The following is an 18,658-nucleotide window of genomic DNA, read 5'->3' as shown; positions in this document are numbered from 1 at the left end:
AGGCTATAACAATGTAATGTTTTCCCTGTCTGCCCATCCCTGCTCCTGCACACCCCATCCCCACACATTCTGAAAAGCCACACATAGTCTAGTACTTAACAGTCTGACACTGTTCCTCTGCCTGGCTGAGGGAGAATAGCGTAGACCGTGTTAGAATGGTTGCAGGGAGGAGTATGCACCGAAGCCAGGCATTGGCGCAGGGAGGGCATGACACCACGAGGAGTGCAGCTGTAAGAGTCTGCTTTGGCAGCAGCGTGCAGGATGAGCCAGCACATGCCTGCGTTCAAGGAGGCTTCACACTTTATAGTAACTGGTTAGAGGGAATAGCAGTGAAATGAAGAGGAAGAAATACACGTGCACAGAAGGGAAGAATTAGTAGTACTGGATGCATTAGTGTGATTTAGGGTTTAGTTACAAATTACAGAAACTGCCTCTGGCCGTTTTATGCAGAAAAGGAATTTATTGAAGGTCTTTAGTGAACTTACCATTACCAGATGGGTGGGAAATCAGGTCTAGAGTCCAGTCATCCATAAAGGTGTTCTTATTAGGACCACTGTCCATGCCCGGCCTAAGCTTTCCCACTGCCAGCACTGCTGGAGTTGGTGCTGGGTGGAAGCTTCTGTGATTGCTCTCCCATCTCCCCGCAAACTGCCCCCACGCTCCTGAAGATGCTCGCTGCCACCTGAAATGACTTGGCACTGTCATAGCTTCTTTTCTAATTCCTGCTTCAAATAGGCATACCAAGGCCATGTACCTGAATCCTGGCTGCAAGGAGGGAGTGGGGCGAGGGTTGAGGAGCAAGTATTTAGTGTTTTCAGCTTCCACAGCGGGAGGCAGCCTTTGACTCTCAGAAGACTCTTAAGATGGAGTTCCTCAAACATAGGATGAGGATTTAGGTACTAGGAAGTAAAAAACATAATCTTTATCTCAGGAACCTGTTGGATAACAGGGGTTGAGAAAGAAGGTGGCGAGATTCTCTGTGGCATCACCCAGGTTTCTATGAGGATGGTAGCTGTATTGACACACAGTCATTGCAGTTGAGGAGGTGTTTAAGGTTACCTTTGTGCATAGAAACCCGAAACTAACTGAGACTTAAACACCCCTGGTTTATTTTCTTCTGTAAAAGTTGGAGCTTGCCCACCTAGCTCCGTTCTTAGACTCACCGGGCTCACCTGATGCCCTGTCCACCATCCCTGGGCTCTCATCTACATTGTCCACAGTGCTGCTGGGGAACCACCGTTCAACCTCACTCTAGCTGGAAGGCAGAAAGGAGGAGTGAAGCAGGACCACTCTTTCTCTTTAAGGGGATTTGTTGGAAGTGGACACACTCAGAATTTTTTATTCCATGAACTCATGTGCCAAGAAAAAAGTGGAAGTTGTATTCCTGTGGGGGGAGTGAGTAGAGCCCGGGCAGCCATAGGGAGAGTGCAGGGAGCAGGTTTAGGACACACTGGGTGAGAAGAGACAGAGGATGCCCAGTGGGAAGTTCCTGCTGGGACCTGGAGACACCTGGATAAAAGCAGTCATGTGAAAAATGTGGATTTCAGATTTGGATTTGAGAGTCACTAGGACAGAGGTGGGTTTTGAAGCTCTGCAATCAGATTAACTCTCTGCGGCAGAGATGAGCAGATAGTCCTAAACAAGTCTGAGAAGTGCTCCTAGTGAGGGGCAAGAAGGAGAGAGCCAGGAGGTGGACAAGAGATTCTGTTACCTGTTTTACATACTTTAAAATATGCATCAGTAAGTAATTTGGTTTGTAAGTTAATCCATTGCTTTATTTTACAAGTATGATGGCATACTCAGGAGTTCACCATATAATTAAAAAACTAGTTTTGTCAAGTAATTACCGCTTTTTGTATGGGTTTTTGAGATGCTGTTACTTAACTGTCAGATTTAGTTCAGAAGAGACCAAATGTTTTGTTTTCGTATTTGTGAATTTTAGACGGTTTGGCATTGTGTACTGAAACACTAGCCTCTCGCGAATGCCGCGGGGTCTCATCATCCCTTCCTCTCTTCCAGGTCTCTGGTGGAAGAGTTTAGGAAGACACTCTGTGCTTTATGGCAAGGTAGCCAGACTGCGTTTAGCCCAGAGTCCTTATTTTATGTTGTTTGGAAGATTATGCCCAATTTTAGGTAAGTAATATTTAATGAAGGATATTTAAAACATGAATATTTGTCCTTACATTGTTCCTGAAACAGTTTCCAACAAGTGGTATTCTCAGTAATGAAGACTGTTTTGTTTTCTAAGGAGAAAATAAGTTGGATATATCCTACTAGACAATGTGTTTAAATAATAGACCTTAGAAATGTCTTTAACAAAAAGCAGGGCATTTTGTTGTTATAAACACAAAGACCTTATAAATAACTTATGTGCTCCAGAAAAACATACTGGACAAAATTTCCTTGATTCTTTTAAAATCTTATAAACAGTAATTATCATCATATACTGTCTTATTTCAGCTAAAAAAAAAATCCAAATGTAATCAGTAGAAAACCATGGTACTGTATTCCAGACTGTAGTTAAGTCCATAAGATTCATTTTTCAGACAGTAACAAATGAACAGATCATCTCCTTACATGGCTGCAGAGTCACTGAGTTTTCCATGTTGTTTATCTAGTCTCGCTTGAGAGGGAAGCGCCCTGCTGTCAGAAAAGCCCCTCTTCTCCTAGGCTCATCAGCCCTGTAGCGAGCAGCAGATTTGAAGCACTGCGGGTGTTTGACAACAGCCTTTGCCACCTTCTGCTGATTTTATCTTTCTGAAGCACATCATGGTTCTTACTAGTCATGATTCTGGCATCTAGTATATGCTCCTCTCCTTTTTTAAAGCCAGCATGGTGTAGTAAACCTTAGCAGTATATCTTGCTTGATTGTCTCAGACTGGTTCATATCTGTGGGTAGTGTGGAGAAGTGTCTGAAGGGTAATAGGACTGTAACTTGTTGCCTTCCTGAAGAGTGTGGCCTTGAGGATCAGATGTAATTGACTATTGCTAACCCTGGTCTTTGTTTTGAAGGATGTTTCTTTTATATTTCATGTTATTTAAATCTCCTCTCAGGAAGGAATATCTTGTAAGAATTTTAGAATTATCTGACTCTAAATAGGAAAGGTAGAAATGATTATTAAGTTATTGCTAATCACTGGTAGAAATTTCTATCAATCACCTAGTTAGACAATTTTATTTTCTTGGGCTCCAAAATCACTGCAGGTAGTGACTGCAGCCATGAAATTAAAAGATGCTTGTTGGAAGAAAAGCTATGACTAACCTAGATAGCATATTAAAAAGCAGAGACATTACTTTGCCAACAAAAGTCTGTCTAGTCAAAGCTATGGTTTTTCCAGTAGTCATGTATGGATGTGAGAGTTGGACCATAAAGAAAGCTGAGCACTGAAAAATTGATGCTTTTGAACTGTGCTGTTGAAGAAGACTCAGGAGCCCCTTGGACTGCAAGGAGATCCAACCAATCCATCCTAAAGGAAATAAGTCCCAAGTTCATTGAAGGACTGATGCTGAAGCCGAAGCTCCAATACTTTGGCCACCTGATGTGAAGAACTGACTCATTGGAAAAAACCCTGATGATGGGAAAGATTGAAAGCAGGAGGAGAAGGGGACGACAGAGGATGAGGTGGTTAGATGGCATCACCGACTCAATGGACATGAGTTTGAGTAAGCTCCGGGAGTTGGTGATGGACAGGGAGGCCTGGTGTGCTGCAGTCCATGAGGTTGCAAAGAGTCAGACACGACTGAGCGACTGAACTGACCTAGTTAGACTCTTGATAGGGATTTAATCCTTGTGTTTTGTTACCAGATAAAAAGTGCTTCCATTTGTTGAATGTCTGTTATGTGCCAAGCACTTTGGGTATTTTATATCTGATCTTCAGTAAGAAACAACAGAATTCCCATCAAGGTAGGAAGCATTGCTGTTGTTCAGTCGCTAAGTCATGTCCAACTCTCTGCATCCCCATAGACTGCAGCCAGGCCTCCCTGCCCTTCGCTATCTCCCATGAACTTTGCCCAAATTCATGTCCATTGAATCGGTAATGGACTTGATTCAATGGACTAGCCATGATTCAATGGACTAGCCATGATTCAATCAGCTATCCAACCATCTCATCCTTTGCCACTCTCTTCTCCTTTTTGCCTTCATTCTCTCCCAGCATCTGAGTCTTTTTCCAGTAAGTTGGCTGTTCGTATCAGCTGGCCAAAGTATTGAAGCTTCAGCATTAGTCCTTCCAATGAGTACTCAGGGTTGATTTCCTTTAAGAATTACTGGTTTGATCTTCTTGCTGTTCAAAGGACTCTCAAGAGTCTTCTCCAACACCACGGTTCAAAAGCATCAATTCTTTAGCACTCAGCCTTCTTTATGGGCCGACTCTCACATCCATCCATGACTACTGGAAAAATCATAGCTTTGAGTATTTGGACCTTTGTCGGCAAAGTGATATCTTTGCTTTTTAATACTCTGTCTAGGTTTGTCATAGCTTTCTTTCCAGAGAGCAAGGGTCGTCTAATTTCATGGCTGCAGTTATTATCCACAGGAAGTGTTAGCTTCATTTTAAAGACGATGAAGCTTCCACAGAGGAGAGCAGTTCAGCGTTGTACATCTAGTAGGGTTAGGACTAGAATGAGAACCCAGGTCTTTATGGCGCTGGTCAGTGATAGATGTGTTCACAGTAAACTTGTAGTAGCTTGTCTGCATGCCCACGTGAGGCCCACCAGCTGTCTCAGCTCTTCGCTTGGACTGCATGGTGACTCAGTTCCCCCTTCATTTAATTCTGCTTTTCATCTAAATCTGCCCATTACCTCTACCAGTTTATTTATTCTAGCTGTGAGCATGAGTCAGTTTTTAGCTACTTAATTTTACACATTCTGTTATTCCTACCGATGAAAGAAAAGAACTGGAAAAGCTGACCATGTTGAGAAATTTGGATGGCGTTGCTGGACTGATTCCTGTAAAACATGGCCTCTTAGAGCTCGCTAATGACGGAGCAACTGAGCAGAGTAAGATGTCTCTGTGTTCTCAGCAGGGCTTTCTCTTTTTCTGTAATACAGATTGTTCCCCAGTTTCATGTTGTTGCTCAGTCACCAAGTCATGTCTTACTCTCTGTGACCTCAAGGATTGTAGCCCACCAGGCTCCTCTGTCCATGGGATTTTTCAGGCAAGACTACTGGAGTGGGTTTCTCAAAGAATCATTTTCTCTTGGTTAGACCTAGGTCTTCAGATTGTGTCATGGATAAAGTCATAGTGCAGGGTCACTGCCCAATGCCCCGGGGTAAGGCTGTGAGGTAGGATTTTCTTCTTATAACTGTTACTCCTGTCATGGGTATAGGGCTTCCCTGGTGGCTCAGTTGGTAAAGAATCCTCCTGCAGTGCAGGAGACCTGGGTTGGATCCCTCGGTCGGGAAGATCCCCTGGAGGAGGAAATGGCAACCCGCTCCAGGATGCTTACCTGGAAAATCCCATGGACAGAGAAGCTTGGCGGGCTGCAATCTATGGGGTGACAAAAGAGTCGAACATGACTTAGTGACTAAACCACCACTACCTATTATGTGTACAGGGTAATGTTCTTATAACATGCCAAAGTGGAAATGAACTGAGTCTTGAATTATGTTTTTATTGTAGTTATAATCCCAAAGTAAAATTTTTTTATAGTTTAGAAAGCCCATTTTTCTTGGTTAACAGATGTCAATATCCAGAGAGTTCGATCCCTTGAAAACAACTTTCATCTCATTGTATGTCTCCATCAGAGCTCATGGGCAACACATCACAGGTGTGTGGTCCTTGAGCAGTAATATTTTGAAAGAAATCTTTTCTGGGCAGTAGGTGTCAACAGTGGGCTTAAAATATTCAGTAAACAATGTTGTAAACAGGTGTGCTATATCCGGGCTTTGTGGCTCCATTTATAAAGCACAGGCAGAGTAGATGGAGCATTATTCTTAATGGCCTTAGGATTTTCAGAGCAGTAAATGAGCACTGGCTTCAACTTCAAGACTCCAGCTGCATTAGCCCCTAGCAAGAGAGTCACTCTGTCCTCTGAAGCCGGACCTTGACTTCTCCTCTCTAGCCGTGAAAGTCCGAGGTGACATCTTCTTCCAATATAAAGCTGTTCTGTCAACATTGAAAATCTGTTGGTTAATGTAGCCACCTTCATTATTGATCTTAGCAAGATCTGGGTATCTTGCTGCAGGTTCCAATCAGCAGTTGCCACTTCACCTTGCACATTTATGTTAGGGAGATGGATTCTTTCTTGAAACCTCACTTACCAACCTCTGCTAGCTTCAGGCTTTTCTCCTGCAGCTTCCTCACCTCTCTCAGCCTTCCTGGAATGGAGGAGAGTTATTAAGGCTTTGCTCTAAATTAGGCTTTGGCTGAAGGAAATGTTGTGGCTGGTTTGATCTTCTGTCCAGACTGATAAAACTTTCTCCGTGTTGGCAGTAGGATCTCACTTTTTAAATTAATGGTGTCTTCACTGGGGCAGCACTTTTAAGTTCCTTCAAGAACTTTTCCTTTGCTTTCACAACCTATCTAACTGTTTGGCACAAGAGGCCTGGCTTTTGGCCTCTCTTGGCTTTTGATATATCTTCCTCACTAAGCTTAATCCTAGTCAAGGCTATGGTTTTTCCTGTGGTCATGTATGGATGTGAGAGTTGGACTGTGAAGAAGGCTGAGCGCCGAAGAATTGATGCTTTTGAACTGTGGTGTTGGAGAAGACTCTTGAGAGTCCCTTGGACTGCAAGGAGATCCAACCAGTCCATTCTGAAGGAGATCAACCCTGGGATTTCTTTGGAGGGAATGATGCTAAAGCTGAAGCTCCAGTACTTTGGCCGCCTCATGCGAAGAGTTGGCTCACTGGAAAAGACTCTGATGCTGGGAGGGATTGGGGCCAGTAGGAGAAGGGGACGACTGAGGATGAGATGGCTGGATGGCATCATGGACTCGATGGACATGAATGAGTCTGAGTGAACTCCGGGAGTTGGTGATGAACAGGGAGGCCTGGTGTGCTGCCATTCATGGGGTCGCAAAGAGTCGGACACGACTGAGCGACTGAACTGAACTGAAGCTTAATCCTTTTAGCTTTTGATTTAAAATGAGAGACTTGTGACTCTTCCTGTCAGTTAAACACTTAAGAGGCCATTAAGGGTTGTTATTTGGCCTAATTTGAATATCATCGTGTCTCAGGGAATAGAGAGGCCGGAGGGAGGGAGAAAGACAGGACCAGCCTGTCGGTGGAGCAGTCAGAACACACGACATTTACTAAGTTTGCTGCCTTACATGGTTGTGGCACCCTAAAACAATGACCAGAGTAACATCAAAGATCATGGACCATTGATCACATTGACAAATGCAAAAATAATAACAGAAAGATTTAAAGTAGTACAGGAATTACCAAAATGTGATAGAGACACAGAGTGAACGAATGTTGGAAAATGGCCCCAACAGACTTGCTACAGACCTTTGACTTGTAAAAACCACAGTACCTGCAAAGCACAATAAAGCAAGGTACAGTAAAACGAGGTACACCTGTATTAATTCTAATTAGGAATTTATCTATTGTATGGGTTTTTTGTGTGTTTATAAACAAAAACATTATTTTCATTTTTTAGTATTTTTGTCTCGAAGAAACTCAGCCTTGATTGACGCCTTACACTGGGTAGGAATAGCTAATTGTAACTGCTTTTGGTTTTGCAGATAATTTGGGCAAAATTGTAGTTTATTTTAAATATGAACAGAACCTAAAGCTCTCATGTGTCCTAGACATTTCAGAAGCAGCTTGTTGTAGAGTGATAAAATTTGGTTCTGTAGCGGCCTATCCTGTCCTGCGCTGGTCTTCGCCATTTCACACGTAGTGCAGCGGTCCTTACCTAGCAGCGGACAGCCAGTAGTGCATAGGCCTGTGTCACAGCTGTGTATGTGGAGCCTTGCACGGGTGCGTGTGTGTGCCTGTATTATGTGGTGTCTGTTTCATTTGGAATACCTGCTTTTCACTTAAACAGGCACAGAGTAACGTTTTCTTCATTGGCACCTTTATTTGCCCTAAGATCTGAATACATGTGGCTTGTCCCCCCGTGCCCTAACTCTGTGAAGAGACAGTTGCTCTATGTTCATGTGTGTTGTGCCTCAGCAGCACCCCTCATTCAGAATGGAGGCCTTATGATCGTCTAGGCTTTTTATGTTTACAGCGTGCTCTCTAAGATGATTTGTCTTTATGATACAGATTTCCTACAGACATTAAAGAGAAAGAGGTAATCTTTATGTGAGGTCACAAACAAGTGAGGATAAGGAACAGTGGTGAAACTGGTGCTGCCATTCTTCAGATAAGTCAATGAGAGGCTTTGTTTAAATGTTTAGAAATGGAATTATAAATGTCTCTTAAGTCAGAATGAAAAAAAAAAAAAGTCCTAGAAGAAACACAGACTTTTCCTTCTCTGGGTAAAGATCACAAATTGTAACAGATGGCTATAATTTACCCTTATGAAACAATGAGTGTTCCATGATCTCATATAGATCACCAAATGTATTTCTAATGGTAAAAGAAACAGTAGAAAATAGTGTATTTTGATATAAGGAAAGAGAATCATGGTGTGGTTGGAAATGGTCATTAATGTACACTAGGCAGGTTATTTTAAGGGGTGGATATGTGTTTGATGAAAATGCAAATTGACATAACTGCAAGATAAAGGTTTTAATGATCCATTTTAGAAAATTATGATTAAATATTAGGTTATTTTGGCCAGAGAATAAAACTTTTTTATACAGGATAGAATTTCAGATATGACCTGAGATACTGATCTGATCTTTGAGTCATGAAAAAGATGTATATTGGAAGGGTTTAAAGCATCTCCTTAGATATATATAAAGGAACTACCAACTTTGAATAGTTTTACTTTTAACTTAAGTTTAACATTTTATTCATGAGTCTTAAATACTTGAACAACATATGTATTGCTATTTAGTTACTAAATAGTTTAGAAAAGGTTACAGTGAAATACTGACTTTCGATGTAAATTCCATTGATTAGGCAGATCATTTCCATAATTTATTTCCAGGAGAAATTGTAGGAAAAGGGGGAAAATCTGAAATTTTGTTTGTGGAACCACTGCCTAGAAGGGTGATGAAAATTTTGACTCCAGACCAGGTCAGAAAACTTGTCACTTAGGGCAGAGATTAAAGAGAACCTTCCATGCTGGTAAAAAATATAGGCAGAAGTCTTTCCTATCCATAACTTTATCAATGTACTTTAGACGTCACTGCTGACTTATCTACATAAACCTCTAACCCTTCTAGCTGTACCAGCTTAATTTTGTCAGATTTCATTACTCTGTACTTGTCATTGATATGTATTAGCATAAGAATCCCATAGAATTTCCTGACTGAATAGAGTATAAGAATAACCCCAGAATATGTGGCTATACATATTCAAGTTTTAGGCTAGAGCATAATTGTATATGTGTCAATGCATTTTGAAAATTTCATTTGTTTAAAAAAAAAATGTCCTTTGAATCAGAGATTAGGATGTAAGCATAGAATGTTAGACATCTTTAGCTCTTTAGATAAAATTTTTCTTCCTTTCAGCCAGTGTTTGAAAATTAGTATCTTTTAATCTGAAGATTTTATTTCTTAAAACAAACTTTAATAAAACTTTAGACCTAGTTTTCCGGTGCAAGTATGATGTGAAGTTTTAACATGTGAGTCTCTCCTAGAGAGGCTGTGTGGGAAATGAGGAGCTTCACAGTCCATCCAGGAGACAGGGTTTGGTCCCATCTCTGTTACTCTCCTGCTGTAGGACTTCAGGCGGGTCACACAACCCCCTTTTTGCCTCTCAGTGTTCCCCTTAGGTGAGGTCAGTTGAGATCACTAAGTCTAATTAGCGCTACTAGTCTGTGTTTCCAAACTTATTTTTAAGAAGTGGAATTCTGTCTTGAAGGTAATTTTATGTGTAAGACAAGAAGGAAGTGAGGATGAGGGGTGAGGGAGCCTCCGTGTGTTCAGAGCGCAGCGTTGCGGCCCTCCCATCACTTCACCCTCCAGCGTGTCTGGCCGGGGAGGCAGAGCCGCTCAGTGACTGTGTCTGTTTGCTTCAAGGGGTTATCAGCAGCAGGATGCCCATGAGTTCATGCGCTACCTGCTAGACCACCTGCACTTGGAACTCCAGGGTGGTTTCAACGGTATTTCCCGCTCGTCAATTCTGCAAGAGAATTCTACTCTGTCTGCAAGTAACAAATGTTGCATGTAAGATTTCATTTCTGTTTGTTCACTAATCATGAAGGCTTAAAATATTTTGAATGTGTATTTCCCTACAGCTTCATTTTGGACTTAACTTTTCCAAAAATAATTTTATATTTTTAACCTGTTCTTTAATCACACTGAGGCACTGATAACTTTTCTGAATTTGGGGGGTTTTTTGCCTCTCAGTATGAACAAAAGAACCTTTTGGGTTGCTTTCCCAAGTACTGATACTCCCAAATATACATTGAGATCAGAATGTTTATTTTGCTAAAGGAGACATAATCGACTTTTATTTCAGCTTGGATTTTGGTTATTTGTCTCCTTGTGTTCAAATTTTGGGAAAAACTTTATCTGTGCAGGAAAGGGACTTTATAAGATGAATTTCCCAAAGAACGAAAGAAAATAGGTTGCTGTAGTATTATTGCCTGGCAGTTCATAAATTGGTAGTCTCATAGTTAATCTGATTGTATCAGAGAAGAGCAATTAATATGAATGGCCATACTTCTTAAAATGTTTGGTCCTTAAGGTCCTAGTAGCTATGTTCAAGTTAGAAACGAGTATAGAGGGGGAAGGAACTGTGATCTGGTAGAAATGTCCCTGCTGCTAGCATCAATTCAAACATAGTATTAAATAACAAATTCTGTTTTGTATTTTATGTGATGGTACTCATACACAGAGGATACTGAGCTGGACTCTAAGAAGGCGAGTCCTTGTGAAGTGAAGGGTATCACATTTTGTGATAGTCACAGGTTGTTCTTTTAGTAACTCCTGAGTTTTCAGTATTAATCCATATCTTTTAATGATATTTTAAATAATAGTAGATTTTAAATTTCATTAGGAGAAGGAAATGGCAACCCATTCTAGTGTTCTTGCCTGGAGAATCCCAGGGACAGTGGAGCCTGGTGGACTGCTGTCTATGGGGTCACACAGAGTCGGACACGACTGAAGTGACATAGCAGCAGCAGTGAGTTAGGAACATAAAAGTGAAAGCTGCTCAGTCGTGCTCGACTCTTTGTGACCCTCTGGACTGTACAGTCCATGGAATTCTCCAGGCTAGAATACTGGAGTGGTTAGCTGTTCCCTTCTCAGATATTAAAAACTCAGGCTTCTTTATATTTCCTTAAATTCACTGGAGGATGCATTTCAGGTTCTAAGGATGAGACTTGGTAAAACTACAAACAACAACAACAACAACAACAACAAAGGTCTCCTATATTTGTATTTATTCGTATAAATACATCAAACCCTACTGAAGGTGGGGGTGAGGATGGTAGAAATGAATAGCAGGTGGATTCTTTTTAATGTATAGAAAATCGTTAATGCAAGTATAAAGGATCCTCTCAGCATAACAGCCTGTCCAAGTAATATTTACACTTTTCTAATATTTACACTTTTCTTGGTGTGCAGTTATAATAAGTAGAATAGTGATTTTGAAATAATTTGTGAATCTCGTTTTAAAATAGCCAAGAGTTGATTATTATCTTTTTTTCAGAGGAAGACATTGTGAAGGAAGAAGTACGCTGAGTTTAAATGTACTGCTTTTTAATAAAGCAGTTTCCATGTTAATTAAAGGCAGCCGAGTATGTGAATATCAGTATGAAAGGATCAGTCATAAACCCTTTATTTTCAGTATATTTTTTTGGGGGGTATATCCTTTGTAATGCTAAAGTCATGTATCTTATGAACAGCTTAAAAAGCTGCAGTGTATTTCTTTTACCAGTACAGAAGGAAGCCCTTTCAAAGAAAAGGAAGCAGAACTTTGAAAATAATAGGTTTGCTTGGGTAGCTTTTTTCTGTCTCATCATTGCAGTAGGTTTCATTTGGAGCAACTCAAAGTATGGTTCAGTGTGTTAGGAATACTATTGACTGTAAGTGACAGAAACCACCTCAAATTACTGTTAGTAAAAAAAGAGCAATATACTGGCTCAGATAACTGCATAAATGCCCGAAAGTTCACATTTGTAGTGCTGTTAATGAAAGTACACAGTAAAATGACCTCAGTACCATAATAATTTAATTTCATTTATATTCTGATTTATCTTTATTTGTTCTGTTGACAGTTTTATGTGGGTTCCTGTGGTTGCAGTGAAACCTGGAGCCATTTGGGATTTTAGATATTTTTTACCAAAGTATATACCCATCAATACAGTATTGTTAAAAGAAGGAGCATAGTGTTCAGAGAAGGTGCTCAGGTCAAGCCAGCTGTGTGAACTCGGGCCAAGTTACTTAACCTCTGAAACTCAGCTTCCTTGTCTGTAAAATGGGGATAATCTTCTCTACCTCAGAGCTGTTGTGAGGATTAGTTTAGCCCGTGGAAAGTATTTAGAATGGAGCCTGGCACCTAAGTACATAAGTGCTTGCTAATCATACTGTGACTGATATGCACCTTGTCAGCTGTTGCTCTCCAAACCGTGGCACGCCACACACCTGTCACAGAGCGAGGTGCACATCCAAGATACACTTGGGGAAGAGAAGACAAGCAGAAGGCGGGTGCAGCCCTGATTATTCAGATCAAACAGGCTTACTCAGAGGGCTTTCTTTCTGGTAAGCACTTGTCTAAAAAGCATTGTACATATATTCTCGTTTCCTCCTCACCAGGCTTCTAAGGTAGACGGATTTATTCCTGTTTTACATTTGATGAAGCTGAGGCACACACAGGTTAAGTAACATTAGGACAGTTGGTGTCTTACTGTTCTTACAGTGCTGTACACATTTTTTCTCTACAAGGGAATTTTATTGTTTAAGTGTTTAATTGTGAAATCATATCTCTACCAGTGATGACTAAGTATATGTTAAATGTATTTACCTCATTTTCCCCAAATGTGAACATCTAAAAAAAATCTTAAACTATCTTTGATGAAGGTTGTTGTTCAAAGTAATGTAATTTAGAGAGATCTCCATATGATGAGAAATCTTGCAAAGGGTCTAATATACGGGGGTTTCCTGTTCCTGAGGGGTATATTTGAGGGAAAAGGGGTCCTCTTGCTCTGAGTACAAGTATGTATGTGATCTATTAGTAATGGCAAATGTTCAGTGTTAGTAACTTTTGTATTATAGAAAGTAGTGGGATTGGGAGAGGGGTCAGAGGAAGGCCAGTGGCTTAAACCTTTTATTTGGTATATATCTATACCAAAATCTATATTTGGTATATATCTATAGCTTTTAAGCTTTTGTGTTATTCTATAATTTAAATTATATATCCCCCAAAGGGAGTAGGGAGTGACCTAGAGGAGCTTTTACATATATTTTAGTTTTTTACTGAGATATTTTACTATGTGATTTTCTTCAGAAATGGAGCATCTACGGTTGTCACGGCTATATTCGGAGGCATTCTCCAAAATGAAGTTAACTGTCTCATATGTGGGACCGAATCTAGAAAGTTTGATCCATTCCTAGGTAAGACATATTTGGCATGTGATGGTATGATACTGTATTAAAACAATAACTGCAGTGTTTCCTTTGAAAGCTAAGACAGTAAAGAGATAAATCCTTAAAAATACATCATTTTTGGAAATTTTTTTGTGTGTGGTTATATATTCCTTTAACAGTTCTGTTTTCCTATTTCCTTTTAAGACCTTTCATTAGATATTCCAAGTCAGTTCAGAAATAAGCTCTCTAAGAATCAAGAAAATGGACCAACTTGTTCATTACGAGGTAAAGATACTTTAATGTTCTGGCATTTCTTCCCCTACCCTGAAATAGCTGAATAATACATTTATAAGCTTCATCTGTAAGTGCTGTGTTGTTGTTTTAATGAATTTGTGCTATAACTTAAGTCAAACCTGAATGTCTCTTCCTGTCCAAAACAATTGTTTAGCAAGAATACCTGCCAGAGCTATTGACCTGCTGTCAAGTGTAAAATATTTCTTACCTTTCTCTTTTTATTTTTGAACTTTTTATTCTGTATTGGCGTGTAGTCGATTACTAATGTTGTGATAGTTTCAGGTGGACAGCAAAGGGACTCAGCCATGCATACACGCATATGTATCCATTCTGCCCCAGACTCTTGTGTTCTTTTTAATAATTGTAAATCTATCACAAAACTTTCTTCTGATCTAATGAAATGGCTATTCCTGTAGTATCCAGAGGGAGAAAGAACCTCAGAAAAGCTTTATAAATTGTGGTGTCATTTACTCTTTTGTATGACTGATAATTTGAGAGCTCTCGATGATAACAACTGTTGGCTAAGCCTGAGGCCTTGCTTTTAATTGGAAAACTAAAATTCACATTTAAGAGATTTTTGAACAAATTTTTTCCTTCCTGAGTACTAACTACTTTAGTCAAGGCAAAAGACCTGTGCTTGATCAACCACTAAAATGACTAATTATTCTTTTCAGTCAGAGAAAGAAGAAACTAGGATAGGAAAAAAAAAAAGGATCTAGTGTGTGTCCTGCCCTTAAGGCCTCTACACTGAAGGCAGGTACAGAGTTTCTGCCCTGAAGGGCATGCACACCAAAAGTAACTCTCTTCTGTCCTTTAACCATTTTAAGTAATATTGTCATAATGATTTATATACATATTATGTAATCTTTTCTTACAGAACAGAAGAAGGTTCTGTTGGTCTAAAACCACACTGTCCAACATGCAACCACAAAGTCACATGTGCCTATTAAAATTCAATCGAAATTTAAAACTCAGGTGCTCAGAAGCCATATATGGCCAGTGGTCATCACAGATGCGGAACATTCCCACTATTGCAGAAAGTTCCAGCATGGACAGTGCTGCTCTAGAGTCAGATTATTCAGCAAAATGTATATGAAGACACTTTGTAGATGGTTTTAGTTTGTTCTCCATCTATCTGAGAGTGTTGTCTGTCTTTTTTGAACAAGAGTATGGAATAAATTTAAGGAAGCCCCATTCATGCCACTTCCCCCTAAAATATGTGGCTACAGTATATTTCTCTAAAACGGTTTCTGGCCTGTTTGAGATTAAGAAAATATCAGAGTTTACTTGATAGCAAATGTCAGATCATCTTCCCTGTATATTTACAGCATGGGAATTCAGGCTAACTTAAGCATGAAACAAACATTATTTGATCATTTAGAGAGGAAATCAATGAAAATTTTAAAGGAATTAGCCTTAAACTATATAATCTAAATTAGACTGGATTCATCTTAAAATTTCAATAGGAACACTAATGTTACTCCTCAGTATATATATATATATATGGGTACATATTTGAATAATATTTCCTGTTTAACAGCACTGCTTTAGTCCAGGTGATTTTTGATTCCAAGACACAGAGACACTCATTTGTTGATGTTTCTGCCCTCCTCTTCCTCAGTGCTGATTCCTCCCACCTCTCCTGAACTGGTCACAGACCTGGCTCTTATTGCTTTCTGTAACATTTCAATTGATCTTATCCCAGAATGCTCTAATACTGAGAGACTTTTCTGTCTGGAGACCATCCAGGAGAGTATATGACACAGCGTACACAGGTGGTTATAAGCTGTACTTACTACAAACAAGAAAAGTGACAAGTTGCATTTGCCTCACATCCCAAATAGAATTTTTCTTGGCACAGACTCACTGAAATCTGATACAGATTGGTATTAGCATCAGGGGGCCCAGAAACATGTTTCCTGTATTCTCAACTGACTTTCCTTTGAATCCTCACACTTTTGATTTTTATTTTATTAAAAGAGCTTACTGTCAGCTTCAGAATTTCTAAACCATGCAGCATCTGTGAAATACAACAAAATGAGGTTTTCAAGTGATGCTGGTAATTTTCAAGAAGGTGTAACGGACCCAGAAGGCTAGAAAAATTTCAAGATGAAAAAGCACCTTATTTCAGAAACTTTCATAAGGTAACCGAATTGCACAATAGAGACACAGCAGCACACAGTGGCATTATCATTCATGAGGAACCATCAAGGACATCTGCCTGTGAGTCAGGGCTCAACTTCTGCTCAAGAATGAGAAAGAGGCAGGCGACAGTACGGCGGAGTAGGGCATGAGCTCACCTCCGCTCACAGAAACACCAGCATCGCAACTGATTGCTGAATAGCCATTGACAAAAAAAGACTCAAACCCACCAAAAACGATATTCTACACCCAAAGACAAAGAAGTCACAGTGAGATGGAAGGAACGCTTCTGTTTTATAATCAACTCCCATATCTGGTGGGAGGGTGACCCACAAACTGGAAAATAATATCACAGATTCTCCCCAAGAAGTGGGAGTTCTGAGCCCCACATCAGGCTCCCCAGCCTGGGGTCTGGAAACAGGAGAAGGAGCCTCCAGAGCGTTTGGCTTTGAAACCCAGTCGGGCTTGACTGTAGGAGCACCACAGGAGTGGGGACAAGAGACTCCGCTCTTGCGGGTGCACACGTGGTTTCACATGCACTGGGGCCCAGGGCAGAGCACTGAGTCTGTAGGAGCATGGACTAGACCTACCTTTGGGTCTTAAGAGGGGTTCTGGGGAGACGGCGGTCAGCTGTGGCTCACTGTAGGGGGAAGGACAGTGGTAGTGAACACCCCAGGGAAGGCTCATCATTGTGCACTCTCCCAGAGGCGGCCATTTTGGCACCTGGCTCCACCCAACAGCCACTATAAACACATCACTTGAGACAGCCCTGCCTGTCAGAGGGACAAAAGCCAGCTCTGCCCACCAGTGGGCAAGTACCAGTCCCTGGACCAGACTCACCCACCAGGGGGAAGGCGCCAGAACCAAGGAGAATTATAGTCCTGCCGCTTGGAAAAGAGAGGCCACAGATGCACAGAATTAGATACAATGAGATGGCAGAGAAACACCTTCTAGTTGAAGGAATAAGATAAAACCCAAGAACAACTGACTAAGCGAAATGAAGACAGGCAATCTCCTTGAATAAAAATTCAGAGTAGTAATAGTAAAGAAGATCCAAGATCTCAGGACAGAATGGAGGCATAGACCAAGGGGATACAATAAAGAGCTAGATGCTTTAAAAAACAGAGATGAACAATAAGTGAAATGAAAAATACAGTAGATGGAATCAGTAGTAGAATAAATGAGGCAGACGAAAAAGTGAGCTGGACACCAGATTGCTGGAAATCACTGCTTTGGAACAGAATTAAGAAATGTGGACAGTCCAAGAGACTTCTGGGACGGCATTAAATGTACCAGCATTTTCATTATAGGGGTCCCAGAAGGAGAAGAAAGGGCCTGAGAAAGTATTTGAAGAGATAATCGCCAAAAAATTCCCTAAGGAAAGGAAGTGCACACTCAAGTCCAAGAAGTGCAGAGAGTCTCATACAGGATAAACCCAATGAGAAACACATTAAGACACACATTAATCAAACTGACAAAAATTAAAGAGAAAATATTAAAAGGAACTAGGGAATTCCTGTCTGGTTATCAGCTGATTTTTTTAAAGCAGAAACTCTGCAGGCCAGAAGGGAGTGGCATGATATATTTAAAGTGATGAAAGGGAAAAACACACAACCAAGAATACTCTACCCAGAAAGGCTCTTGCTTAGCTTTGACAGAGAAATCAAAAGCTTTACAGACAAGAAAAAGCTAAAAGAACTCAGCACACCCAAATCATCTTTACAACAAATAGGAAAGGAACTTTTCTAGACAGAAAAGTTAAGGCTATAACTGAAAATGAGAAAATTGCTAATGGGAAAGTTCACTGTTGTAAAGGCAACCAAGCAGTAAAATTAGGAAATCAATCACACACAAATATCAAGACCAGCAATGGTGAGTAGAGTACAAATACATTTGAAATTAAGAGACTGGCAACTTAATCTTATATATATATATATGTATAGACTGCTATATCAAAACCTCATGGTAATTGCAAGCCAAAAACCTATAAGATACACACTCACAAAAAGAAAAAGTAACCCAAACCTAACACTAAAGATATTCATCAGATCACAAGGGAAGGGGGAAAAAAAAAGACCTACAAAAACAAATCCAAAACAGTTAACAGAATGGCCTTAAGAACATATATATTGATAATTACTGTAAATGTAAACAGACCTTACAAGCAATTACCTTAAATGCTTCATTCAGAAGACACAGATTGGCTGAATGGATATAGAAACAAGACACACACACACACATGCTGCCCTCAAGAGACCCACTTCAGATCTAAGGACACATACAAACTGAAAGGGGATGGAGAAAGGTATTCCACACAAATGAAAATCAAAGCAAGCTGGAATAGCAATACTCATAGCAGGCAAAATCGACTTTAAAATAAAAAATGTTACGAGAGACAAAAAAGGACAGTACAAAATAATCAAGATTAGTCCAAGAAGATATAACAATTGTAAATATGCACCCAGCATAGCATTTGTCTTAGACATTGAGGAACTCCTAACAGTCATAAAAGGAGAAATCGACAGTGACACAATAGTGGGGGATTTTAACACCCCTCTTACATCAATGGACAGATCCAGACAGAAAATCAATACGGAAACACAGGCCTTAAATGACACATTAGACCAA

General features: G+C 40.2%; 1 protein-coding gene across 6 annotated transcripts in view; it reads left to right on the top strand.

Moving 5' to 3' along the window:
• Positions 1-18,658, top strand: part of USP3 (ubiquitin specific peptidase 3) — a 101,062-nt gene that overhangs the window by 54,557 nt on the left and 27,847 nt on the right. For all 6 annotated transcript variants that reach the window (XM_069596217.1, XM_069596218.1, XM_069596219.1 and 3 more), the window contains 4 exons: positions 2,020-2,133; positions 10,082-10,228; positions 13,515-13,621; positions 13,799-13,879. In XM_069596217.1, the coding sequence (XP_069452318.1) occupies positions 2,020-2,133; positions 10,082-10,228; positions 13,515-13,621; positions 13,799-13,879 (449 nt within the window). The remainder of the gene's footprint in view (positions 1-2,019; positions 2,134-10,081; positions 10,229-13,514; positions 13,622-13,798; positions 13,880-18,658) is intronic.

Source organism: Ovis canadensis, chromosome 7, assembly GCF_042477335.2.
Source record: "Ovis canadensis isolate MfBH-ARS-UI-01 breed Bighorn chromosome 7, ARS-UI_OviCan_v2, whole genome shotgun sequence".
NCBI classification, from domain to species: Eukaryota; Metazoa; Chordata; class Mammalia; order Artiodactyla; family Bovidae; genus Ovis; species Ovis canadensis.
This window is presented reverse-complemented; position numbering and strand designations above follow the sequence as displayed.